Below are 27,750 nucleotides of genomic sequence, written 5' to 3' on the forward strand. Positions count from 1 at the left end.
ACAAAAAGCCCCCCAATTCCCCTCCCCTTACATGATACTTCATAGGCTGCTGATATGCTACCTCTTATTTAACAATTTACAGGCTGCAAGGTACCACCTAACACTGCCTCCTTCAATTATTTAAAAAGTATATTTATAGTGTTCCTCACTGAAATTTTAATAAATGCAAGAAAAGTAATTGCCAACTATCCCACTTCTATGGAACCTGCGGTCAATACCTGGGTTCTCAATGTTACTTAAAGCAAATAAATGCTGGAAATCACAATTTTACTTATCTCATACTTTTGAATAAAAAGGAGGTAGTCGTGTGACCTCATGTTCACATTTGCTTATCACTTAATACAAAAATTATGTCGCTTATTTTCAGTTGGTATTTTAATGCATTTCTCTGTAATGGATTTCTTGACAAATAAAGAATTAAGAAGAAAGTGTTTTACACAGTCATTTTTATTCCTCAATGTTTTCATTATTTGTTTATTACTTTGAAACAATAATGCCTGTTTGGAGATGTTAGATGGTAGTTGTGTGTCTTTGAAATGAGCTTCTGCATGTGAAGTATGCAAGTGTTTGACCTGATAAAATCATAAGGAGCAATCCACAGCCTGAAAAACAAGAGTCGCTGTTTAATGAAAAAGATCATTCAAATCATGTACAATTGATATGTATGTTTAAATTTAGCCTTAAGGAGGGCATAGTTGTTTTCTCTTCTATATGAATAATATTTGACCCAAAAATCTAACTATTTTATTTTTGTAATAAACATGGCTACATGTAGCTGTTGCATTTTTACTCTCCTAGTACCATTTTTTGTGGGATAGTTCTGATTTTCAGAGGTCCAAATGGGTGTAGAGTATCAGAGTAGTTGTATGGCTAAAGGAAATTGATGGTTGGGCCAGATTCACTTTTGTCCTGATATTCTTATTTTGAAATGTTGGGAAGTATGTGTTATTGCTGTAATGTTTCTTCAGTTTCAATGGTCTGTAAATTTCCACTGTAGTTCAAAATATAGGTCACTGCAGTATTACAAGTTATGTTTAGTACAAGTTGTCAGAGCTGTTCTTGGTATTCACCAAAAGTGCATGTTTTATAGATCGTCATGTAGGTGGTATAAATTGTATCCCAACAACCTATATATTCCCCTGTGTTCGTGTAGCAAGTTGAACTCTGCCATATTGGCAGGGGAGGGCTGGCAAACTTTAGTCTTGGGGGTGAGACTCTGCTCACCAGCCAATTGGGAACATTTTAAAGGAAAATAAATGCATGTAGCCCAGTGACCCAGCCCATGGTAGCCCATTAAGGGACTGGTCCGGGGGTAATATTCTCCCCAGCACAGCCAGCCCCTGCATTTTGGAAGAGATTAACTTCTCAAGAAGCATTGGTTAGCTCTCCTACGTCCTCAAACTGGATGGACTTATGCCATTTATAAGGCTCAGCAGGCCCACTATGAAGTAGATTATTAAGAGGAAATAATGTAGTATGTTATTTCACTCTGTGCTACCCTACATTTGTGTAAAGTGTATATAGCCCCTTTAGTCCCATTCTTAACCTACATCACTCCTGTTGCTGTGTGTGGTGTTCTTGCATTTGGGTATAATATAGCTAATATTTAACTGTACGCCGGTCTCTTAACTCCTGCCCTCCACAGTTCTTGCCTGCAGTATGTTTCTAACAGGTAGGTTCCATCATTTTAAATCAGAAAACCCGGACACTCATGTGACTTGAAGTGTACCAAGCCGGTGAAAATCGCCTGTCACTTCTTCAGTATTATCAGGAGTCTCCTTTCTATGTATATGAGCTTTGAAATAAAATCTTTTCAATTGTGACATTAAAAGTGCTTCCCTATGTGTCGAAGGGTATACAAGAGTACTAGTTAGAGCTCCCAGATGTTCCAGACATCTAGTTTTCTTCACTCAAAATCTTTAACTTTTCATACTCATTTTGCCATAATTACAACTCCTGATGCACCCAAACTACCAGGATAAAGTGGGAAAGGTTCCTATAAGTGTTTGGGGATAGGGAAGTATGGGGATGTTTTATATGGCTTAGGCCAACTTCAGGAGACACGAGTGTCCTGGTTTTTAAATTCGCAATTATGGGAACCCTAGTTATAGATTCTAGAAGCCCCACTGCCATGTACAATAAAATATATTACCAACATTACCTATTTGTAGCCACCATTGCCACGTGTCAGGAACTTCTTGAGTAACTGTGGAAAAGAGATATAAATAAACTTTAATTGATCAACCAGCACATATACATACACATAGCAATTGTATATAAGAATGCACATGTGCCCCCAGGACTTTTCCCATTTGTCCCCTGGCCTACCAGAAAGAAAGTGCTCAGATCACATTTTCACACCATTTGGAATATTTCAAAACAGAAAATCACTCCCTTAAGGATTTAAACAGGTTAGATATGAGCAAAATAGTGGTCCTTTTTTTTTTTTTTTTCTTCTCCCCTACATTCTAACCTGAAATGTTCCTCCTTTATATTTGCTAATTAACTGAGAGTCTGAGTCACTGCTCTTTCATTTAATACTGAATGGAGACAGTGGATTTTTTCTGAATATAGATAAAAATTTTCTTTATCTTTATTTGCTTTATAATTATGTGTTGATATTGAAGAGGAAATATTATATAATGTGCTTTATTTTTATTCATATTATGTTTTCTGTACAAATTTATACTCTGCTTTGTTAAGCAGTTCTTGATTGAGTTGATTTTATGTATATTTATACAAGGTGACTGATAGTTTTGTACAATGCTGCTCTAAGTCTTTATAATGTGGATAACACATCATCAGACGAGCCCATGACAAAGCTTCAAAGAATCCACAGGTGACAGGTCTCTGTCAGATTCTAGAATCGCCCACCCTTTCCGAGCCTGTTAACATTTTTCAATTTTCAGTACAATTAAGATTTTTTGACCATAATAGCATTAGAGATTTCTAGGTTAACAGTGTTACACTTTCTGTGGATTCTCATTGTTTTCTAAACTTATCTCTGTTAATTTGAACGCCAAAGTATTGCATCAAACAAATAAAGGTTGTTCCTGACTGGAGTTTGTTATTTCTTTTTCTGCTCATATCCAACCTGTGGCTGGATTCCATGATCTTAGTTATTTTTGTCAAACAACTGTTTCTGCAAAGAATAAGAGTTTGGAGGACAAAGGCTTTAGAAATACTTTTGTAATACTTCACAGGCTCATGAGCACTGAAAACTCTTCTGATGTCCTCAGAAATGTCTGTTGATCAGGGCATACTTAACTTTCACAAAATCGTGTTATGAAGAGCAAAATGTTGATGGTGAAAAAGATTTTATATTTTTTTAATAGAAGAACTGTCAACTTATTGTTTGGCTCATCAGACTCCATCAGTGGTGCTAACTATTCTGGTTAAAATGCAACTTAACTGAAAATATGATAAAAAGATGTTAACGCTCAGCCACATCAGTAACCATGTGTACAGTCATTGCAATCTACAATGTTACAAAGAGTGGCAAATGGCAACGACAGCCCTGTTTGAGTCGTTCAAATGCCAAATTCAGGTAGGAGCCCATTTTGCTCCTGAACATATGCATACGAATTTTGTCACAAAAATAGCAGTCTTGCGTGTGTATGCTGAGTCGCAAGTATCTGAATATATTTGCTACTCAAAACACAGACCTATTTCTATGTCAAATGTCCAAATGCATATACTAGTAATGATAACATAGATATGCAACTTGTAAAATGTCATTAAGTACAAATCACATCCATCATTTACCACTTCACAAATCCAATAGGAATCTCCTTTCCCGCAGTATTTCAACTAGGGATGTGCACCGGCCACTTTTGGTGTCTCGTGTTTTGGATTCGGATTTGCTTGAGGTTTTGGGTTCGGATTTGTTTCGCAAAACACCTGCCGAAAGGTTTTGGTTCGGATTGAAGGTTTTGGATTCGGATTTATTTTGAAAAAAACAAAAGTGCTAAAAACCAGTTTTGTGGGGGTTTTTTTCACTCCTACGCTATTATTAACCTCAATTACATTCAATAACAATCATTTCCACTAATTTCCAGTCTATTCTGAACACCTCACAATATTGTTTTTAGGCCAAAAGGTTGCACCGAGGTAGCTTGAGCACATAATGCCAAAAAAAAGAGGTACAAGATGGAATTGTTCTGGGCCCTCCCTCCCACCCCTCGCGAGATTCGACACGAGACTTTGACGACAGAGCCTCGTTTTCAATTTTTTGCCCGCCGGAAATATCCGAACAGTGCTCGGATCCCGTTCGGATCTGCACTGTTCGGGTGGGCTCGGATTAGCGGAATCCGAGCCCCCTCATCTCTAATTTCAACAGGCCAATAAGCATTGTGACTAGACAGCCACAACTTAACATAATATAGCTGCTACACTAATAAGGGTCATCATCATCATGACATATCTTTACACCAGGCCTCTGGTACCTGCAAATGATACACTGCCTAATGAGTTTATCTGAGGAGGAGTCTAAGGGGGGAATGTATCAATGGATGGTTTGGTGTGCGGTTTTCAGCCCCAAATCTTAGGATTGACTATCTTTAGTAATTTTTTTTAATACATTTTTTTATTTTGAAAAGAGGAAACATTCAGAAATAAAACTTGAATAGAATATTCGTACCTTAATTTACATCAATCAGATCAACAACATTTCAGGTGAGAATCGAGAATGATATATCAATAGTCTATCGATAGATGATTGTACTATAGTAATTATACAACCCTTCCCTCTTTTTTTTTTTTATTATAAATGTTAACAGTAAAAAAATCGCAATAAGTATGGAAGAAACAATAAAATAGAGAGGGAAAGATGAAAAAATAGGAAAAGACAAAGGAGGAGAAGGGGGGTGGTGAGGGAGAAGCTCTCTAGGATTCTTCAACAACTTCCAAGTGGAAAAAAGACATCCCCAATATCAAACAAGATAGTGAGCAATCAGAAGAGCTATCCCGTTACTAACTCAACAGTTTGACTGAGGGGGGAGGAGAGCAGCTTAAATTCTTCTAACTCCTTGAACTCTATCCAACTAAACCAAATGGACATCTAAATATTTGTCATTTGCAGAAAAAATAATATCGTCCATAGACATATAATACTCCACTCTATTGAGCCAATCGTTAATTGTGGAAGGGGATCGGGACCGCCAACATGTTGGTATAACTGCTCTGGCTACATTATTTAAATGCTTCATTAGCGATTTCTTGTATTTTGAAGTAGCAAATATAGAGAGAGATAGCAACCAAAAGCCAGGGTCTCTAGGAACCTCATGTTTAACTATAAAGTCCGAAAGTCTAATCACTTAGTTTCAGAAGGATTAGATTCACGGACAGTCCCACCATATATGCATACATGAGCTTGAAGCTCCGTTACATCTCCAACAAGTTGAGGACATCTGTGGATGAAATGTATGTAATATAGAGGGGCATCTATTCCATCTGGTCAACAGTTTGTAATGTGTTTCAATAAGTGAAACACTCAAGGAGCAACTGTGTGTATTCTGATAAATTTTAGGCCAGGAAGAATGTGAGATATATGGTGCCTAGTCACACTCTAAGGGGCCTATGTAAGATGGTACTGACTGGAACAGGTCCTCTATTAAAATTCTATAAATTCCTGAAATAGTGTGAATGGGGGTGGTTTTAGATAAACATATGACCTCAAAAGGAGTTGGGGCTCTGCCTATTGATCCAATACCCCCAATTGAACTAATGTATTGCATCACCTAAATCTATCTCCAGTACTCTTTGGAGGGTATAGAATATATGGATAGAGTTCCAAAAAGGAGCAAAGTTTTCCATTAACCACCAGCTGGTCGAGGCTAACGTTTCCTGCTCGAGACCATCCATAAACAGAGCTCCAGAGAAACCTGGAGGGAAGTCTGGGTTAAACATAATGGGGGACAAAGGAGATGGAAAAGCCAACACACTCCTCCATGAGCGGAGCCTATTCCACACCACTAAGTTTGGGCCAATAGTGGGGTGGCTAATGTTAGGGATTTTAGACAGCCAGGTTAGAGCACAGAGCAGTATTCCACTAAAGTCTCTTTCTACGTTCACCCACTGTTTAGCTTCACCTCCTCTAGTCCACTCCAAAACTATTTAAATGAACTGCCTGGAAATAATTCTGGAACATTGGCAACTGGACACCCCCTTGATGTTTTCGTCTATACAGAATGGAATGCTTAAATCAGGGTTTCCTGCCCCCCTAGACAAAACTTCTAATTCATTTTTGAAAATTGTCTATGAATTGTTTAAGTACCTGGATCAGCAAAGCTTGCATGATATATAGAACCTTGGGTAATATATTTATTTTTATGATACTTATTTACCGAACCACGAAAACCTGGAAGAGGACCAAGATCCTAATTCCCTTTTAATTTTGGATAGCAGGGGAGAGTAAAAAGATGATCGTTGGATTTTTCAATGGAAACCCCAAGGTAGCGTATATGAGAAGATTGCCATTTAAACGGGAAAGCTGTCTTAAGACCAGCAATTGTTTGCTCTGAAGCAGAGTTATTAAGTGCATTCGATTTCGAGAAATTTATTTTAAAATTAGAGAAGTAAACAAACTAAGAATTTGGACATCAAATTAGGAAGAGAAATAACTGGATTGATGATGATAGGTAATACATCATCTGCAAACAGAGCCAAATGATATTCTTTCTTTCCCATTTGAAGGCCTGAAATATTTTTGATTACATCTAATAGCCCTCGCCAAAGCCTCCATACATATAACAAAGATTAGTGGAGAAAACGAACAACCCTGACGAGTGCCGTTAGAGATAGAGAAAGATTCAGATAAAACACCATTTATTCTGACTTTGACTGATGGAGAACTATATATAGCCAAGATCTTATTTTAACAGGAGGGAGGAATGTTTAGTTCAGCGCTCCCTATATTGTGGTATGGTTGATCTGCAGCCTCTTGGGACCGGAGAACAGGAGAGGGAAGGGGAAGGGGGGGAGGGAGGGAAAGGTAATAGGGTAGCTCAACCCTTGGTTACAGTGGAAATAAATGATGGTCCCTGGGTGCATAAACAATAATGGCATGTAAAATAAACATTTATTGAAATAATCGAGTTGCAACTCTGTATAAACCGCTATATATTAATCACAAATACAGCAGTGGTGTATAATACTTATTGTGAAATGACATAAACAGCAAGCATAAACAGTATAAATCACAATATATATATATATCGAGCTGATAGTAAATCAGGCTAGTTGAAAATAGACCAAGTGCAGGGGTTGCTAGCCCACAAATTTGTCACGCAACGTGTAATAAACACAGGCAATGTCCAGACCATAGATACCATCAGTCCATTCCTCCTGTGTGAGGATATAAAGCAAATGGAAATTGTTGTCAAGTGGAATTCCACAGATAGGCAATATAGCAGTCCTGAAACGAATCCTAGTTCAAGAAGTGGCAGATATGTCCATCGGGTGAGCCCAAATGCAGAGACTGGTTAAAGGACTTACCCTTAGTGAAGCGGAATACAGTTCACATTGTAGTGGTTAATCCATAACCTGAAATTCTCCCATGTGTTTCGGGCCTCGCTGTGGGGATGCTCACGCATCCTGCTGCCTGGCGGAAGTGTCAGTCTTCCAATCAATGAAAGTGCGCATGCGCATGCTTCTGTAGTAATGCCGCTCGTCGCGGTGGTGTTGAATGAGATAGTCCACAGTAGATCTGTGGTAAACGTAGCTATATGTAGATAAGCGGGTCCAACTCAACGCGTTTCACCTTGGGGCTTCTTCAGGGATTGTGAAAGAAGGGGGACCAGTTTTTTGGCTTTAAAAAGGCGCCCTTCCTTCAGGTAGTCTGCTGATAGGTCATTGTTCTCCCGTGCTGCCATACGTTCTCAACTTTGACAGACAGATGTCTAGTCCAATATGGGGTGTCATAATGAGTGGATGCGCTCATATGATGAATCAGCTGTTTGTAGACTGTGGAGCGATCATCAGCAATTTTGTATTAGTTTGTGCCTTGATGTAAGGGCTAAGGCTCCGTTTGTTAGGAATATAACAAAGACCAAAACGCCCATAATTGTATTTTTCTTGCAAGGATGGGGTGGTGGTAATAATGTCCCCAGAAAAGGTATGAGCCACAGTTTGACATCTTTAAAGGAAGTCCAGTGTCCTTGAGAAGTAATGGAATGTTTGAAAAACATCTCCAAATGCTGCAAATAAGCAGTAGTTCGGATGGCTAGGCTGTATAATAACATGTGATAATTAAGTTACAGCAAATATCTATTGCCATCATGATACATTAAAAATCCAGTAAATAATAGGCATATAGTGATGAATATCGCCCTCACAGTCTAGGCTGGTAAATGATGGGGATAGTAGGCTTGGCATGTTATATAGCAATGTGGGCTATATTCGTAATGAGTTATATTCGTAGTATTGGCAATATGGATGTATTAGGCATACAGGAATCCCCACATGTATCACCGGTTTAGGGGTGTAGTGATGATGGTAAAGATATAAGGGTTTTAGCATCATCCATATACAATTGAAGCATTGGTTGACAGGTGAATGTGTATATGCAGAAAGTTCAAAAGTGGAAGCTGCTCAAATCAATTTATAGGCCATAACAGGTGCTTGAAAGGGTGGGGTTATCCTGCAAGGAACATACACACAACATTTTTTCCCCCAGCACACTGCTATAGCCAGCAACAGATCTGCCATTTCTACTGTAGATAAAAATGCAAAAGTCTTTGTTGCACACATTTGCAAATGTATGTTTATGCCATCCTGCCACGCCAAGGCGCTTTTGCTAATAGGATGGTCCTACTCTAAACAATGAGAGTCCCATATATTTGGGCCATACATATGTGTTTTTAAATTGAGAGCCAACTTACCAAAGAGGTACCCCAGAAGCCTCCAAACAGCAATTCAGTGCCAGTACCCCCTCTCAGCTACTGACACCAACATGCCTCTCAAACAAATACAAAAGTGGAAGCTGCTCAAATCAATTTATAGGCCATAACAGGTGCTTGAAAGGGTGGGGTTATCCTGCAAGGAACATACACACAACATTTTTTCCCCCAGCACACTGCTATAGCCAGCAACAGATCTGCCATTTCTACTGTAGATAAAAATGCAAAAGTCTTTGTTGCACACATTTGCAAATGTATATTTAAGCCATCCTGCCACGCCAAGAAAGTTAATTGCACAAAGGATGACACATAGAAATTGACCTAGTTCAAAATCAATATTGAGTCCTTCTGGTGCCAGAGTTTTCATTTGGTATATATGTTTGGATTCTTCTCTCGAAATGGATTTAATAAAATCCCTCCCTCTCCAAGGTTTGATAACTTTTTTGATACCCATAAATTGCAACTGTGATGGGTCCTTGGAATGGTATTTGGCGAAGTGGTCGGAAACATTGTGATTTATGCTTGCTGTTTATGCTTGCTTTATATGCTTGCTGTTTATGCTTGCTGTTTATGCTTGCTGTTTATGTCATTTCACAATAAGTATTATACACCACTGCTGTACTTGTGATTAATATACAGCGGTTTATACAGAGTTGCAACTCGATTATTTCAATAAATGTTTATTTTACATGCCATTATTGTTTATGCCCCCAGGGTCCATCATTTATTTTCACCTTAAACAGGAGGGGCCTATCCCCATGTGTCCCAAGACCCTTCTCATAAAACACCAGTCCACCCTATCAAACGCTTTCTCAGCGGCCGTAGACAGGAGAACCGCGGGAGTCGAAGAAATAGAGGCAGAGTGTATGAGATCTAAATTTTTGGTTGTATTATCTCTTGCCTCTCTTCCGAGGATAAACCCAACTTAATCATTAGAAATCAAGTTGGGAAGAAGGGCTTTCAGCCGATTGGAAATAGGTTTGGCAAATAATTTGACATCTATATTTAGTAGAGAAATTAGGTGGTAACTGGGGCATAATGAAGGATACTTCCACTCCTTAGGAATGACCGTGATATGGGCTTCTTATGACTGGGGTGTAAAACCATTTACATTAGAAATTTTGATTAAAGGGTTCTAAGAAAATGGGGCCTAATTTTCAAATGAAAGATTCTGATCATGTCCCTATTTACTTGACTATCAATCTTGGTGTCTTTCCTTCCTGACAATGGATGTGGAAGTTCAACGAATTACTTCCACAGGACCAGTACTGTAAGTCCCAATTGATCTCTGCTCTTGATTAATACATTTCCATCAATGATAATGTTCAAACATCTAAGCTGAGGGTTTCGGAGGCCCACAAATGTGTCAACCGTGGCAAATGTATTCAACTAGGCACATTCTTCAAGAAATAGAAGGCTGCAGGTAGAGACGCTCTTCTTTCAGACATTAAAAAATTAGAAACTAATCACAAACACTCTCTTTCCCCTGAGGCACTGGTAGAGCTGGGAAATAAACAATCAGCTCCTAATAAATTGTTGAACTATCAAATGAAATTAGCCTGGAGACTGTAGAAACAAATACTATCAATGGGCCGATATACCGGGTCGCCTCTTGGCAAGAGCTTTACGAGCCCAAAGATCTCTTATTTAAATACAATCTATTCAAGATAGTGGAGGAGTAGTGAATCACACAGACAAAGAAATTGCTGAAGAGTTTCGGAACTATTACTCTTGATTACACAATATTTGCCCCTTAACATCAGCTGACGCCTCTGCCCTTAGGGAAAGAGATATAAATAAATATCTACAGGACATTCACTTCCCCAAGATTATACAAGAAACTAGTAAACTTCTAGTCTTCCCCTTTACACTTGCAGAATTATCCGAGGCCATCAAATCATCTCCAGTAGGGAAAAGCCCTGGCCCAAACAGTTTCTCGATCTCATATTATAAAACTTTTATGGAAAATATGAAAATTTTTTTTACAGCAAACTGCTAAAAATAAAAGGCTGATTATGTGGGTATGCACTTGTGCCAATGCGCAAGCTGGCACTCGTAGTGCCACAAGTATGCAGTATAAATGGTGCTCCAATCTTTAAATAATAACTGCTGCACTGACATTAAAAGTATTGCCCCATAATATAATCAAGTCTTACTATTGCCCCCTTAATATATTGATAAATTTATATTGTTTTCTTAATATAATCATAACTTAATATTGCCCCTTAATCAATAATTAATGAGTGCCCTTATAATTCATATGTCTATTGTGGCTCCTCTTATGTTCTGAATAATAAGACACATACTGTTTGAGCTATCTTTCCTATCAGAAGCAGGTCTAAAAAACCTGCAATTTTTCTGGCGGCTCGGCATGCTGATTTGCATACCACACGTTCATAAAATACACAGTTTGTATTGTATACTTGCCATTTGAAAAAATTTGAAAGTCAGTTTCAAACTGTGCAGCTACAAAACTTTCAGCTTTATTTGCAGTGTGGGCTTAAGTAAATCTCATTTGTTTTTAATGTATATCATGGAGGGATGTAGCCCACCCCTCTTTTTCACGACCCTATAGGCAGCCTACGTACATATATGTGCAGGGAGCACGGAATCCACCGCTTTGTTTATTCTATATATATTTGTGGGCTTATTGAGTGGAAATCTGCAGCACCCTTTACCTGTATTTGAAATACCATTATTGATATGCTTGAATTGAGAAGAAAAGAGAGACTATCTAGACTAGGGGACATATTCTCTACCAAAAAGGAGAGGGTAATAGAAGCAGAAGTGTGTGAAGACACTTTTTGCGCGCATTACCTAAGGTATGAAAAATTACTCACCTTAGAAGTAAGACAATGGTGGGAGACCACCACTCTGAGGAAGTATATAGAGAATAAAATAGTCCCAAGGGGTCTCAGAATCTCTAAACTACCCACAATAAATGTGGACAACCCCAAATTCATGGAAACATGGAACCAAACATTGGCTACATGTTCCTTTGAACTAATGAGAATTATTATAGAGGATAGGGAACTATCCCTAAAAAGAATAGAAGAGGAAATTATTCTGATACAAGGGAAGTTCCACTCACTTAAAGAACTAGAAGATTTCAGAAACTTGGAGGAATTGACTCAGAATAAAATTAAGAATATAGAGGAAATTCATAAGGGATCTAAACGATTATGAAAGTAAAACTCAGTTTCAAATCAAATCCCACGGACACACTTACACTTTGAGGAAGAGACAGCACGGCCCCCAATAAGCTATGGAGGCCCGGGTTTAAACTCTAGGAGTAAGACCAAGAAAAACCATAATCAGTATAAACACACACGTCTCTCCTCAACAAAAACAACACCGAAATCACCTTTGATTAAACAGACCCCGAAAAGAAAAGCACCAAATAGGGTTTATCAACCGTTTAATCCAAGGAATGTAGGGACCCCGAATAGAGGTCACTACTGTTAGGAACCCCTCCAGCCGGCACAACACAACCCGGAGTCTACTCTGCCAGTCAGGTGTTCACTGGAGCCCCTGATGGTGGGGACAGACTGGGCTGCAGACTGACAGAGGGTCGTGAAGTGTGTACCGGCTGGGGAGAACCCAGGCAAGAAGAGTCAGGTCCACGCAGAGGTCAAAGGCCGGCAGCAGGTAACAGTAATGATGAACAAGCTGAGGTCAGAGGTCACAGGCAAAGTAGCAGAACGGGTAAACAAACCAAGGATCAGGGTCACAGGAAACACAAGCGAAGTCCAATACGAAGCCAAGGGTCATACACGGGAAGTCAAACGTAGATACAGGATACAGGAACTGGAACAAGCAGGTCAGCAGACTGGAGCACAGAAGCTATAACCGGCAATGAGGCAGCAGACCTCATTGCCTTAAGTACAGACACAGACCAATCAGCAGTTGAACACACTCCTGCAGACTAATTTACTAGTATCCAGCAGGGCCAATCAGGGCTTGCCCCTGACCTACACAGTTGCAGGCTAATGCCTGTTAATAAGCCTAATCAGCCCACAGGCTGCCTGCTATGTGCATGCGCCCGGCTACCAGCACCGCCGGGACGCAGCGCTAGTGTACTAGCGTCTGGCCGTTGCCCTGGTAATGGCCGGACAGGAAGAGGAAATGACGTCCCGGTCGTCAAGGTGACGGCCGGGACGCTGGGGCGCATGAGAAGCGAGCCGCGGCGGCTGTGAGTACCGCCGCGGCTCGTGACAGTACCCCCCCCTTGAGGAGGGGTCAAGGGACCCCGACACCCAGGTTTTCTTGGAAATTTCCTAAAGAATTCCTTCAATTGTTTGGGAGCATGGAGTTGTCTCCGCGGAACCCAAGATCGTTCTTCTAACCCGCGGTTCCTCCACTGTACCAAAAAGTGCACCTGTCCTTGCACTTTTTTGGAATCCAAGATTTTCTGAACACTGTACCTCTGTGGCTTGCCTGAAGACTGGGCTTGAGCTGGATAAAGAACTGGTTTTAACAGAGAACAATGAAATGTGTTTGGAATTCTTAACGAGCCCGGAATTTTTAACCTAAATGCAACAGAGTTCACCTGCTTGATGATGGGAAACGGCCCGATGAATTTAGGGCCCAACTTCTTGCAAGGTTGCTTCAGCCTGATATTTTTTGTAGACAGCCAGACTTTCTGGCCAACCTTAAGAGAGCAGGGGGTACGGTGTCGGTCCGAAAAAATTTTTGCAACAAGTGAGGCTTGTTTTAAAGATGAATGTACTTTCTTCCAGACAACTCTGAGATCCCTGGCAGTGGAACGGATCTCCTGAATACCAACGGACTGGAGTGAATACAAAGAGTTAGATCTGGGGTGGAAACCATAATTGCAAAAGAACGGTTTTCGTGGATGAGTGACAGGAGTTGTTACAGGCAAATTCTGCCCAGGGCAACAAGGAGGACCAGTTGTCATGGAACTCCGATATGTAGCATCGCAAGAACTTCTCCAAGGACTGGTTAACCCTTTCAGTCTGCCCATTTGACTGAGGGTGGTATGCAGATGATAAACTGACCTTGATTCCCAGGAGGGTACAGAATGATCTCCAGAACTGCGCTATGAACTGGGAACCCCGGTCGGAGACGATGTCTGTAGGGAGTCCATGGAGGCGGAAAATGTGTTGAATGAGCAAGATTGCCAAATCTCGAGCAGTAGGAAGCCTAGTGAGTGGAATGAAATGCGCCATCTTGCTGAACCGGTCTACCACGACCCAAATGGTATTGTGTCCCGCAGAGGGTGGCAGATCGACTATAAAGTCCATGGACAGATGTGTCCAAGGTTTACCAGGGGCGGCCAACGGAACTAACTGACCTACCGGGCGAGTCCTGGGAACTTTGTTCCTGGCACAAACTTCACAGGACCGGACGTGACTCTTGACGTCAGCAGACAGAGACGGCCACCATACAGTACGGGAAAGTATCTCTAGTGTTTTGTAGATGCCAGGATGTCCAGCAGTCCGACTGTTGTGTGTTTCAGCAAGAACTGTCTTCCTTAAATGAACTGGGACAAACAACCGTCCTACCGGAGTGTTGTCAGGAGCCAACTTCTGAAACCTTTGTAAGGTACAGCTCAGATCTTGAGTTAATCCGGCATGGACCATGGATACAGGAACAATAGGCTCTGGGTTAGTGACTGGGGCATGATGTGCCAGAAAACTTCTAGACAGAGCGTCTGCTTGAATATTTTTAGAACCAGGACGATAAGTGATAATAAAGTTAAATCGGGTGAAGAACAGTGACCACCGAGCCTGACGGGGGTTTAGGCGTTTAGCTGACTGAATATACTGCAGATTCTTATGATCCGTTATAACGGAGATCTGGTGTGCAGCGCCTTCCAACCAGTGTCGCCATTCCTCAAAGGCCCATTTAATTGCTAGTAATTCTCGATTTCCCACGTTATAATTGGTCTCTGCTGAGGAGAATTGGCGGGAAAAAAAGGCACATGGATGCAAGCGGTGAGTCTGAGGATCCTTTTGTGACAAGATAGCTCCAGCACCGACGTCAGAAGCATCTACCTCGAGAATAAATGGTACCTTTGGGTCCGGGTGTCTAAGGACCTGAGCGGACACAAAAGCTTCCTTTAAGGTTTTAAATGCATTTATTGCTTGCCGTGACCAAACAGCCGGATCACCCCCTTTGCGGGTCAAGGAAACGATAGGAGCCACGATGTCAGCAAAACCGCCAATAAATCTCCTGTAATAATTGGCGAATCCTAGGAATCTCTGGACCGCCTTGAGGTTATTGGGTTGTACCCAATCCAGGATTGCCTGGACCTTGGTGGGGTCCATGGAGAAACCCTCTGAAGAGATTATATAGCCAAGAAAGGATACCTTCTTAACCTCAAACTCACATTTTTCGAGTTTCGCGTAGAGATGATGTTCCCGTAGTTTCTGTAGGACTTGTCTGACATGACTCCGATGTGCCGGCAATGAATTGGAATATATGAGAATGTCATCTAAGTAGACAACAACAAAGTGTCCCAGGAACTCACGTAACACCTCATTAATCAAATCCTGGAACACAGCAGGAGCGTTACTAAGGCCAAACGGCATGACCAAGTATTCGTAGTGGCCCGAGAGCGTGTTGAACGCCGTCTTCCACTCATCACCTGCTCTAATGCGTATGAGGTTATAAGCACCACGAAGGTCGATTTTTGTGAAGACCGTTGCTCCTCTTAATTGATCAAAGAGTACAGAGATGAGAGGAAGCGGATAGGTGTTTTTAACCGTAATCATATTCAGTCCCCGATAATCGATACATGGTCTGAGTCCACCGTCCTTCTTGGACACAAAGAAGCACCCAGCCCCTACTGGAGACTTAGATGGCCTGATGAAGCCTTTCTCCAGATTTTCATCAATGTACTCCTGCATGGATTTGGTCTCTGGACCAGAGAGAGAATACAAACGTCCCTTGGGTAGTTTAGTACCTGGAATTAACTCGATGGCACAGTCGAACTCCCGGTGCGGTGGTAGAATATCAGCAGCCTTTTTAGAGAAGACATCCCAGAAGTCATGATACTGGGAGGGAAGCTGCTCCGGAATGGACCGAACCACACGTAGAGGTACTGTCAAACAGGACTGTGAACAATGAGAGCTCCACTGGACAATCTCTCCTTTTGCCCAATCTATGACAGGGTTATGACAGGATAGCCAAGGATGACCTAGAATCAAAGGTACTGACGGGCATTCAATGAGACGAAAGACTATAGATTCGGAGTGGAGAGCCCCAATCCTCAATTGTAGTAGCGGGGTCTCCCAGGTAACCTTACCGCCTGGCAATGGAGCACCATCTAAGCCACATACCGTGATGGCGGATTTGAGTTTAACCCGCGGAATTCCAGCAGAGCGGGCAAACTCGAAGTCCAGGAAGTTACCTGCAGCTCCACTATCAATGAAGGCCGCCAGACCCACAGAACAAGCACTGAACGTGAGCTGTGCAGGAACCAATACCGCATTTTTTTGGGAGACAATTTGTAGACCTAAGTGAACTCTCCCCTCGTTCCCTAGGCATGCTCGTTTCCCGACTTGTTTGGGCAAGAACGGGAGAAGTGGCCTCTTGCGCCACAATATAAACATAAGCCTTGTGACCGTCTCCTGTCTCTTTCCTCAGAGGAAAGACGGTATGCTCCCAATTGCATTGGTTCCTCACCATCCTGGGAGATAGGAACGAAGGCGGATGGAGGAGATGACGTTTCCTTTTCAGTTTTCCGCTCTTTATATCTCCTGTCAATTTTAATGGAGAGGTGCATCAGATCCTCCAGAGAGCTAGGAGACGGGTATTGCACCAGCGAATCTTTAATCTGTTCAGATAGGCCGACACGGAACTGACTACGTAAGGCAGGGTCGTTCCATCCACTGTCAGGTGACCATCTACGGAATTCCGCGCAGTATTCTTCTGCTGACCGTCGGCCTTGTTTCAAGGACCGTAGATGAGCTTCTGCGGAGGCCACTCGATCCGGGTCATCATACAGTAAACCCAATGCCTCAAAGAAGGAGTCTACGGACTGCATGGCCGGACTGGTCTGTGGCAAAGAAAACGCCCAGGACTGGGGGTCACCCTGTAGAAGGGAAATAATAATCCCAACTCGTTGCTGCTCTGAACCGGAGGAGCGGGGTCTCATACGAAAATAGAGCTTGCAGCTCTCCCTGAAGTTCCGAAACAAGGTTCTATCTCCGGAGAACCGATCCGGTAAATTCATTTTGGGCTCACAGATGGGACCTGGAGGAGGTTGTGAAGCTTTTGTGGCTTCTTCTTGAACAGACATACGCTCAGCCAATCCCTGCATCATCTGATACAAAGACTCAACATGGCCTGCTATGGTTTGTGCCGGAGACGGTGTGGATCCACTTGCATCCATCCTAATCTTGTCTCCGTGAGTAGGCCGGTTATAATGTTAGGAACCCCTCCAGCCGGCACAACACAACCCGGAGTCTACTCTGCCAGTCAGGTGTTCACTGGAGCCCCTGATGGTGGGGACAGACTGGGCTGCAGACTGACAGAGGGTCGTGAAGTGTGTACCGGCTGGGGAGAACCCAGGCAAGAAGAGTCAGGTCCACGCAGAGGTCAAAGGCCGGCAGCAGGTAACAGTAATGATGAACAAGCTGAGGTCAGAGGTCACAGGCAAAGTAGCAGAACGGGTAAACAAACCAAGGATCAGGGTCACAGGAAACACAAGCGAAGTCCAATACGAAGCCAAGGGTCATACACGGGAAGTCAAACGTAGATACAGGATACAGGAACTGGAACAAGCAGGTCAGCAGACTGGAGCACAGAAGCTATAACCGGCAATGAGGCAGCAGACCTCATTGCCTTAAGTACAGACACAGACCAATCAGCAGTTGAACACACTCCTGCAGACTAATTTACTAGTATCCAGCAGGGCCAATCAGGGCTTGCCCCTGACCTACACAGTTGCAGGCTAATGCCTGTTAATAAGCCTAATCAGCCCACAGGCTGCCTGCTATGTGCATGCGCCCGGCTACCAGCACCGCCGGGACGCAGCGCTAGTGTACTAGCGTCTGGCCGTTGCCCTGGTAATGGCCGGACAGGAAGAGGAAATGACGTCCCGGTCGTCAAGGTGACGGCCGGGACGCTGGGGCGCATGAGAAGCGAGCCGCGGCGGCTGTGAGTACCGCCGCGGCTCGTGACAACTACATTAATAAACATCAGGTAAAATTCAATACACCAATAAGGAAGGTAAGAACACCCCCGAGAAAAACAAGGACAGAAGTAGAGAGCTATAAGAGAGGGAAGAGATCATACTATCAGGAGATTGCAGAAACACAAAAAATATTTCTTACAAAAATAGAATCATTGCAGAAAGGCTCAGATACCCACGACACTCTGTGGGACGAAGACCCTGAAAAGAACTTAGAACATTTTTTAGAACTCGCCAGGAAAACCACCAATTCCCCACTAAACCAATCAGAATGCCAGAGGGGTACATACCAAAACACTACTCCAAATCCGCGAAAAAAGAAAAAACGCCAGGAGATGCTAGAGGGAAGCGAGGAGGAAGAAGAAGAAGAGAAAGGGAGAGGAGGGGCAAAAATGAGATTTCAACAGTAGATGAAGGAGCTAAGGGTATTTTCAACCTTAGTAGGGTGGCACTTTCCAGACCCCAAGAAAGGATTTTAGGAAAGGGGCTTAAATTTGCACCCACTAAATGTTTAAACAAGTTTGAAACATTTATAGACCTTCATAAATTTATAAGAAAGATCACTCTTAAGAAATATTTCACTCGGGACCCCATTGCCCAAACTGGCAGTTCAAAGCTATACAGCGAAAGAGTGGAACCTCTTGATCCCTATATACACACTAAATTTAAAGAGAAATCTGTGTTTTATCCACAACACCTTAAACGACCGTTTATTATGACGTTCCAAAAATTAGTGGAGAATTACCTAGAAAATCTCAAAATTCAGAAAACACCTCATAATTCGAATTTATCAGTAACAGAAAAGAAGGCTCTGAAAGAGCTCGAACAGAATCAGGAAATAACCATCAAACCCGCTGATAAGGGTGGCGGCATAACCATTTTAAACACAGATGATTACGATGCTGAATTAGAAAGACAATTGAGTGATACATCCATTTATGTCGGCGGTTCCCAAACTGTGCGCCGCGGCTCCCAGGGGTGCCGCCGCGCTGTCACTGGGGTGCCGCGGGCCAGACATAAGAAAAAACAAAACACAGAAACTTACCAATCCGTCGGGCGCCGGGACCCAGCAGCCTCCTCTCTCCTGCAGCTGTCACTGAATATCGACGTCAGTAACAAGCTGCAGTAGAGAGGAGGCTGCTGGGTCCCGACGCCCGACGGATTGGTAAGTTTCTGTGTTTTGTTTTTTTTTATGGCTGGCGCCTGGCGCGGGGCAGAGTGAGAGGGATCGTGGCAGAGGAGGGGGACAGAGGATGGTGACAGCTGGACAGAGGAGGAGAGCAGAGGATGGTGACAGCGGGACAGGTTGGTGACAGGATGGTGACAGCGGGACAGAGGAGGAGAGCAGAGGATGGTGACAGTGGGACAGAGGAGGAGAGCAGAGGAGGAGAGCAGAGGATGGTGACAGCGAGGCAGAGGATGGTGACAGCGGGACAGAGGTTGGTGACAGAGGATGGTGACAGCGGGACAGAGGTTGGTGACAGAGGATGGTGACAGCGGGACAGAGGAGGAGAGCAGAGGATGGTGACAGTGGGACAGAGGAGGAGAGCAGAGGATGGTGACAGCGGGGCAGAGGAGGAGAGCAGAGGATGGTGACAGCGGGACAGAGGTTGGTGACAGTGGATGGTGACAGCGGGACAGAGGAGGAGAACAGAGGATGGTGACAGCCGGGCAGAGGAGGAGAGCAGAGGATGGTGACAGCGGGACAGAGGTTGGTGACAGAGGGACAGAGGTTGGTGACAGAGAGCAGAGGATGGGGACAGAGAGCAGAGGATGGGGACAGCGGGGCAGAGAAGGGGGACAGAGAGCAGAGGAGGGGGACAGTGGGGCAGATGAGGGGCACAGTGGGGCAGAGGAGGGGGACACAGCGTGAGAGGGGCAGTGGAGGGGGACACAGCGTGAGAGGGCAGAAGAGGGGACAGCGTGTGAGAAGGCAGAGGAGAGGAACATTGTGAGAGAGGGCAGAGGAGAGGGGACAGCGTGACAGAGGAGAGGGGACAGCGTGACAGAGGAGGGGGGCAGCGTGACAGAGGGCAGAGGGGGCAGTGTGAGAGAGGGCAGTGTGTCTGGATGCAGAGGGGGCAGTGTGTCTGGATGCAGAGGGGGCATCTTTGCATACAACTAAATAAGTATTTCTGTCCTGACCTAAATACTTATTACAATTTTTTGACCCAACTACTTCTAAAACAGGACTGCTCAATAATTATTTTGGAGGGGTGCCTTGAAAAAATTTGGAGACTCTAAGGGTGCCGCGAACTGCAAAAGTTTGGGAACCACTGACTTATGTGCATCTTTCGCACAACCCTGTAAATGATTACCAAAAGGATTTCAACATCCTAGTAGGTAAAGCAGCAAGAGATGGGATTTTAAATAAAGTAGAACAGAAATTCCTATCGATTGACAACCCGAGATTACCAGTATTGTACTAACTGCCAAAAATTCACAAATCACTCGACAACCCACCAGGGAGACCCATTGTCTCGGGTATAAAGTCATTAACCACCAATCTATCCAGTTATATAGATTTCTTCTTGCAACCATTAGTTTCCCGGCAGAGAAGCTATCTGAGAGATACAAGTCATGTTCTGGAAATTTTCAATGGCATTGAATGGAAGAGGGGTTATTTTCTTATGACATGCGATGTAACATCGCTATATACCATCATAGAGCACCAGGCAGGGTGTGATCATGTTAAATCCATTCTGACCCATGAGTCGGAAATACCATCAGAACAGATTGCATTTTTGATTGATGCCATTATGTTCATTTTGCAACACAACTATTTCTGGGCCCCCAGTGGGTACCATAGGCAGATTCGCCGGACTGCGATGGGCACGAAATTCGCGCCCAGCTACGCGAATCTGTTTATGGCCCACTGGGAGAATGAGGTTATATGGCAGAATAATCCCTTCTCGGAAGATTTATTAGTATGGCATAGATTCATTGACGATGTCATATGTATCTGGAAGGGAACTAGAGAAAAACTAGATTCCTTTGTTGATTATATTAACACACATGACCTCAACATCAGATTTACATCGAATATCAGTACAGAGAGAATTGAATTCCTGGACATGGATGTCTATATAGAAAATAGAGAGATTCAAACAAAGACCTTTTTGAAAACTGTGGATTGTAATTCTTACATTCCTTCTACAAGCAACCATCATAGGAATTGGTTAAGAAACGTTCCGAAAGGCCAGTTCATACGCATAAAGCGAAATTGCTCAACATTAGAACAGTATGATGCAAAAGCGTCTATTCTAACAAAAAGGTTCCTAGAAAGACAATATGACCCTAAACTTATAGACCAGACATGTCAGGAGGTAAGGGAGATTGATAGAAGTACCCTGCTGAGGAAGAAAGAAAAACAAACAGCAGCCATAAAACTACCGTTTATAACGAAATTCAGTGAGGATTCACGAAAAATGGAAGGGATCATCAAGAAACACTAGAATGTGTTATTAGGAGATGAGGAACTAAGGAAAATATTGCCCGATAAGCCTAATTTTATTTATAAGAAAGCAAATAATCTAAAACAGAGACTAGTGAAAAGTGGTATACAACCAAAAACACAAACCAAAAACAGCACCTGGCTAGGGGAAAACGAGAATGGTTTTTTCCATTGCACCAGATGCCATGCCTGTAGGATAAGCTCAAAAAGGGATACGAAACCCATTAAAACATTTGTATCGGAGGCCACAGGAGTGACTCACAGAGTAATGAGTAAACTTACCTGTGACAGCAAGAGGGTCATCTATCTGTTAGAATGCCCGTGCAAAAAACAGTACATTGGTAGGACCACCAGGAACCTACACACACGTATTTCAGAACACCTCAGAAATATAAAGAAAGGGTTCGAGGCACATAGTGTCTCGGACCACTTTCGTAAGTATCACAACAAAGATCCCTCACTTCTAAATTTCATGGGAATATGCAAAGTACAACCACCATGGAGGGGCGGAGACTATATTGAATGCCTATCCAGAGAAGAGACAAAATTGATATATATGGCTAAAACACTGACCCCCCATGGTCTCAATATAGATTTTGAACTGGCAAAATTTCTATAGATTTTCCCTTATATATTCTATGCAAGAATTATTTAGGATATCGATTTCAGGATGCCTTCCAAGTGCAGGAATATACATCTGGTTACACGTAAGTGTACCTGTATGGGACACGTCTCTGACACAATGAGAAAATAAATGATCCCTAGGGGGATTCCTAGAAGCCAGACTATATCCAGGAATCCAATTATATACATGATAAATAGTGTTTGTAAAGCGATTAACCAAAAGGGGAAAGATAGTGTGTTTTGGTGCCATCAGCGGCACCAATCCAAAGAAAACTTGGAGTTTAAGTTATCAACTGAAGAGTCATATTAGATGGCTTTTTAAAAATAGAAACAATTCCTGATGTGTAAACTATCAAACTTATATGCATAAATAGCATGCTCTATACATCATGTGTGGAACAAAAGTAAAAGTCAAATCAAATTCTGTGTTGTATAGAACTTTTATTCACTTTTTGTTGATGGTGTCACTATCCTAAACAAATGGATATATGAAAAGACAATCAGCACCCGATATGCAAGATGACTGGCCTATTAAAACACCAGCCTCTGCATCGGAGCGACCTATTAAAGATTACCTAAGAGAGAAGGAACCTCTATAAATAAGATGACTCTTTAATCTAAATGCATCCATCCCTGACGAAGCCGTAAAAAGGCGAAACGCGTAGGAAACGGACATTGACGATTGCATTACCAAAGGAACTTCAATCCCGCTGTGCTCACGAGAACGATCCGAGAACGGAAACTCGAAATCGCGAAGTGCGCATGCGCGAAGAAGGAGACGCAGTCGCGTTCATCTCCCTGGATTACGGAGTCATCCACACCCGGAATACCTACTGAGAATCAGCACCCTTATGAATCATCAACTATCGGGTAAGCGATTACTTGGGTATACATTACTGAATGATTAGTGTGCCTTCAAATATCGGACTGTACAGCGGCACCAGAAGGACCTCGTTATCGGATCTAGTCCTAACTATCTGAGTGACTACTTATCCAGAGACATCCTTTAGCCGCGCCAGCGAGAATGGGGCACCTATTATCAATATCTGGTCTTTGAGCAGCCTTTCATTTGTGGAAACGAAACCTGCATTGCTCGGCTTTTGCATTAGTTGAAAGCATCACGAACTGCAACTAGGAAAGTTGCTAAGTGGTATGCCATATCACCGATTTTCTTACAAGGCTTTCTTGGAAGGTTGGATTTTATATGGATATATGTGACTTTTTATTTTAACTTATATGTCACAAGCAGCAGGAACGGGACGTTATACATTTGAATACTGAAAGAATATCTTGCATTATAACCCCCAATACCTGAGATTGGTGCAAGCAGCTTGTTTTTAGACTGCACATGAGTATATCATGGACTTCAATGCTAAGTGGCTATGTTTATGCTAATTTACTTGTCCTTACAGCACTTGCTGTGTATGTAAATGTATGGTATGTCATTGGTACCTTTATTAGTGCACTGATCACGCATGTTGGACAACTCTACTGTGAATAAACTTGTGCTTACAGTATACATACAATTTGGCACTTTTGGGACAATTTGTTTTTAAGTAAATCTCACGTCTACATAAAAGTGTGATTTTGTAAAACTGCAGTTTAGTACATTTTCCTTTAAGTCTCATGATAGTGGCATATTTCCATGAGCATGCTACACCACTGTGTAACTGCCCTTACTATACTCAACTAAAGCTTGCCTGCTCCTGTTCCGCCTTCCAGGCATAAAGGGCTGAACATATAGGATGCACAGAAATCTATATACAGACACATTCTGAAAGGCTTGCGCAGAGCAGGAATCCGTATATTCATGTTACAAAAATGGATGTATGTCAACCTCTAAATGAGGCCCAAGGTGAAATTAATGCAAGAGCAGAGATTATTTTCAAGGGTTCATAAACATTAACATACATTTTAAAGGATTCACAAACTTTACCATGCCATTGCTAGTTTTTTAACATCTATCCTTTTATTAAGCAATTTTCTGTTACAGTATAGATCAAGTATGAAAGAAAACTATGGGAAGAACAATAACAATCTGGGGAGGAGAGACTCAGAGTAGAAGTCATGCCATTGACACTATATCATCAGGGGAGAAAGCCGACGTGAAGTACTTGAAACCAATGGTTTCCATATCGTAACTCCTCTGGATATTGGATATAATTTAAGATATTGGATATAATTTTAGAGAATCAGTTTATTTTTTTCACTAGAGGCCAAAAGAGTTTTATACCATGAAGATATGCCTGTGTGATTTGATGAGGACATTTTCAGGAGTATGTAAGGGGTAGGAGGGTTCAAAGTGTTAGAGTTGGTATGTTTCCTGTAAACGCGCAAAACAACATAAAACAAGATACAAAAGATCATAAAAATCCTTCAATTTAGTGATGCCCTGGTTAAGCCAGCTAGTTAAAAATAGATTTGCAATTAGATCTGAAAGAGCAAGGATGAAAAGATAGGAGGATGAGGGCTCAAATACGCCATTATCCCATCCTTCTAGAGTATCTAACATGCTCCTTACCTTGGTAATGCTCAGTGGTCTATGCTGTTTTTCTATTAGTATAAGAACGTCTAGGGGAAATGATTGGGAGTAGTATTGTTCAATATCTATGCATGACTTTGGAGGTTGCAGCAATACTGCTGCAGTCTTGACAACTAGCCAGCTGTCTGGCACTCTGTCATAAGCATATCACCTATGTTTTCACAAGGGCTGGATAGTTTTTATGATTTCATATATATATATATTATATATATATTGTGTGTATGTCTGTGGAGATTTTTGTGTGCATGTGATTAAGTTATAATTTGGGTATGGCAATCACAAGATGTATGCTACACCTAATGTGTCCTCAGATACTTCTGTGTTGAATACAATGAGCAGTACCTCTTAAAGATGTGAAATAGGTGTTTAAAAAACCAATAAATAAAAGTACAAAACAAAATAATTCTTTCCTTCCATCTTTTGCTCTCTCACACATACTCTCTCTCACTCCCAGCACAATTTGTTCCTTTCTTTTCAAGTGCAAACTAATAGACACAGTATTTTGGTAGAAGTTTCATTAATATATATATATATATATATATATATATATATATATATATATATATATATGAACTATTCACTCATCAAGCATGTGTGCTTGTCGATCCTGTACACCAATCATATTAAGTTTTTAACAAATGTGTTCCAATTCTTTGTGGATATAAAACCAGCCAAAACTTTCCATCAGTCCTTTCACACATGCATAAAATGCATTCCCAAGATATGACCAATGCACATCTGACAATGCAATCTAAAATGCAAGTTTTGCAGCTTGCATCCTTCTAGGAGTACAGCACTAGGCAATCAGATATAAGGAAATATGCATTTCACTTTAAACATGTCGATTAACTCATTCACGTTATTCGGATAGATAGATTGAAATGGCGCAACAGTTATTAGTAAACATGGATTTCTGTATATAAATTGTATTTTAATATATGATTGTTTTGAATTTGCTATTTTCTTAAATATTTTAAATGACTTTTGTTCCACGGATATTTAATCAGTTGATTATGACATATTGTTTGCTGTCAGGATGAGAGCATAAATCTGATACGATGAAATAGAATATTAAATGCCAGGGCTCAAATAAAATATTGCATTGATACATAGAAGTGAACCTAATTTTCAACTGAGATAAATGTTTACCAAATGTTTTTAAAAAGTAAACAATTAGCCCAGTAGGAGGTAATTAGGTTGAGCAAACCCTTGTGTGAAGACAGAAAGACTGTTGTATGCGTATTTGTACATCCCAGTGTGAGCAGAAAACCATGTCACCTGTAGCAGCTTCAAGAGAGATATATCCTGACACAAGTTAGTTTTTAGACTCCTGAATAGACTTTGTGGGGCCGGTCACAGCGGGACATCCTTGCAGCCCAAGGCAGCATTTTGCAGGCCTATATACAGGTATATAGGAATATATTATATTCAAAGGAAAATGTCTTCATAGTTCATTTTTGGGGAAATCCGGGTGGCACTCCATACTGAGGAGCAGAAATCACACCAGTGTTGTGAATGACAGGTAAAGGTGGTATCCGGGAACAGCTTAAATCACATATATTTTTGGTAAAAGTATGTCACATTGTCAACATTTCATCATGTTTGGTATCAAAAGATGGACAGAGTCACAGGGGTTTTATACATAATAAAATTGGATCTATGCGACACTCCACAGAAAACTTATGTCACATAGTAGAATTGGTTAGTAAATCAGGCAACATGCAAAAGGTGATCATCATCATTTATACAGCGTAGAGATGGTCACTGACCCCCGGTGTTTTGGTTTTGTTTTTGGATCTGGATTACCTTCATGTTTTGGTTTTGGTTTTGCAAAACCACCCTCGCGTGTTTTGGTTTTGTTTTGCAATTTTATTTAAAAATCAATGTTCTTGTGCATAAAATAACCTAATTTAGTGCTCCATCTGTTTCTTGGATAAGTAAGCTTACTCTAAAGCTAATAAATTAGGAAGAAAATAGTTTAATCCTTGGTAGGCCGTCCTTAATTCTCCACACAAACCTGGTTGTCTTCCTCTTCATCTTTGCCTATTGGCAATGCAGCCATCGTCTTTGGGTATATATAACACCCTCCACTTGTAGTTGAATATAAAAAAAGCAGCCTGCATAGACTTTGGAATTAGAAAGTAAAAATAAATGGACCACGGTAATTTGGTGGCTATCTATGCCCCCCCGCCCTCCACTTGTAGTTGAATAGAAAAAAAGCAGCCTGCACAGACTGTGGAATTAGAAAGTAAAAATAAATGGACCACGGTAGTTTGGTGGCTATCTATGCCCCCCCACCCTCCACTTGTAGTTGAATAGAAAAAAAGCAGCCTGCATAGACTGTGGAATTAGGAAGTAAAAATAAATGGACCACAGTAGTTTAGTGGCTATCTATGCCCCCCCCCCCCCCGCCGTCCACTTGTAGTTGAATAGAAAAAAAGCAGCCTGCATAGACTATGGAATTAGAAAGTAAAAATAAATGGACCACGGTAGTTTGGTATCTGTCTGCATCAGACCCCCTCTCCACTGGGAGTAAAATAGTAAACTATTCAGCCGTTAAAGAGTCTAGAATATAAATAGAAATTGAGAAAGGCAATTTGGTATCTGTCTGCATCATAATCATCAACATCATCATTAGTGCCCTCGTCGTCTACACAAATCCCCCCCTCATCCTCTTCTAATTCAAAAGTGTCATCCTCAATTGGTGTATCACCGACTACACTCGGGCTGTTAAGGCACACATCAGCAGAACTGCTGAAAGGAACCTTCTTTATGGGTACACTGTCACTAACAGAATGCTCACGATTAGACATACAACCTGTGGATGGACTCTCCCCAGGAATTGGTGTCATTTCTGATTCAGAGCATACATTATCCTCTAATGCCTTACTGTTTTCTTGCAGCTCGGCTTTCACGCATAACAGTACTTGTGCAACACTTGTAGACTCGGTAACATTTTTTGATCTGCCACTAATAGACAAAGGTGAAGGCCTCATTCTCTCTTTGCCACTGCGTGTGTAGAATGGCATGTTGGCAAATTTTTTTTTATCAGCACTTAACTTTTCCTCAGTTA

General features: G+C 41.8%; 1 protein-coding gene across 1 annotated transcript in view; it reads right to left on the reverse strand.

Annotated features, from left to right (window-relative positions):
- Window positions 1–371: 371 nt before the first annotated feature.
- The window catches only part of LOC142138671 (putative transmembrane protein 244), a 94,681-nt gene continuing 67,302 nt past the window's right edge, over window positions 372–27,750 (reverse strand). Inside the window, exons 5-6 of the mRNA XM_075195516.1 lie at window positions 2,162–2,206; window positions 372–602 (exon numbers count right to left, since the gene is read on the reverse strand). Coding sequence (XP_075051617.1) covers window positions 511–602; window positions 2,162–2,206 — 137 coding nt within the window. The 3' untranslated portion in view covers window positions 372–510. The remainder of the gene's footprint in view (window positions 603–2,161; window positions 2,207–27,750) is intronic.

This window comes from Mixophyes fleayi, chromosome 2 (genome assembly GCF_038048845.1).
Source record: "Mixophyes fleayi isolate aMixFle1 chromosome 2, aMixFle1.hap1, whole genome shotgun sequence".
NCBI lineage: Eukaryota > Metazoa > Chordata > Amphibia > Anura > Limnodynastidae > Mixophyes > Mixophyes fleayi.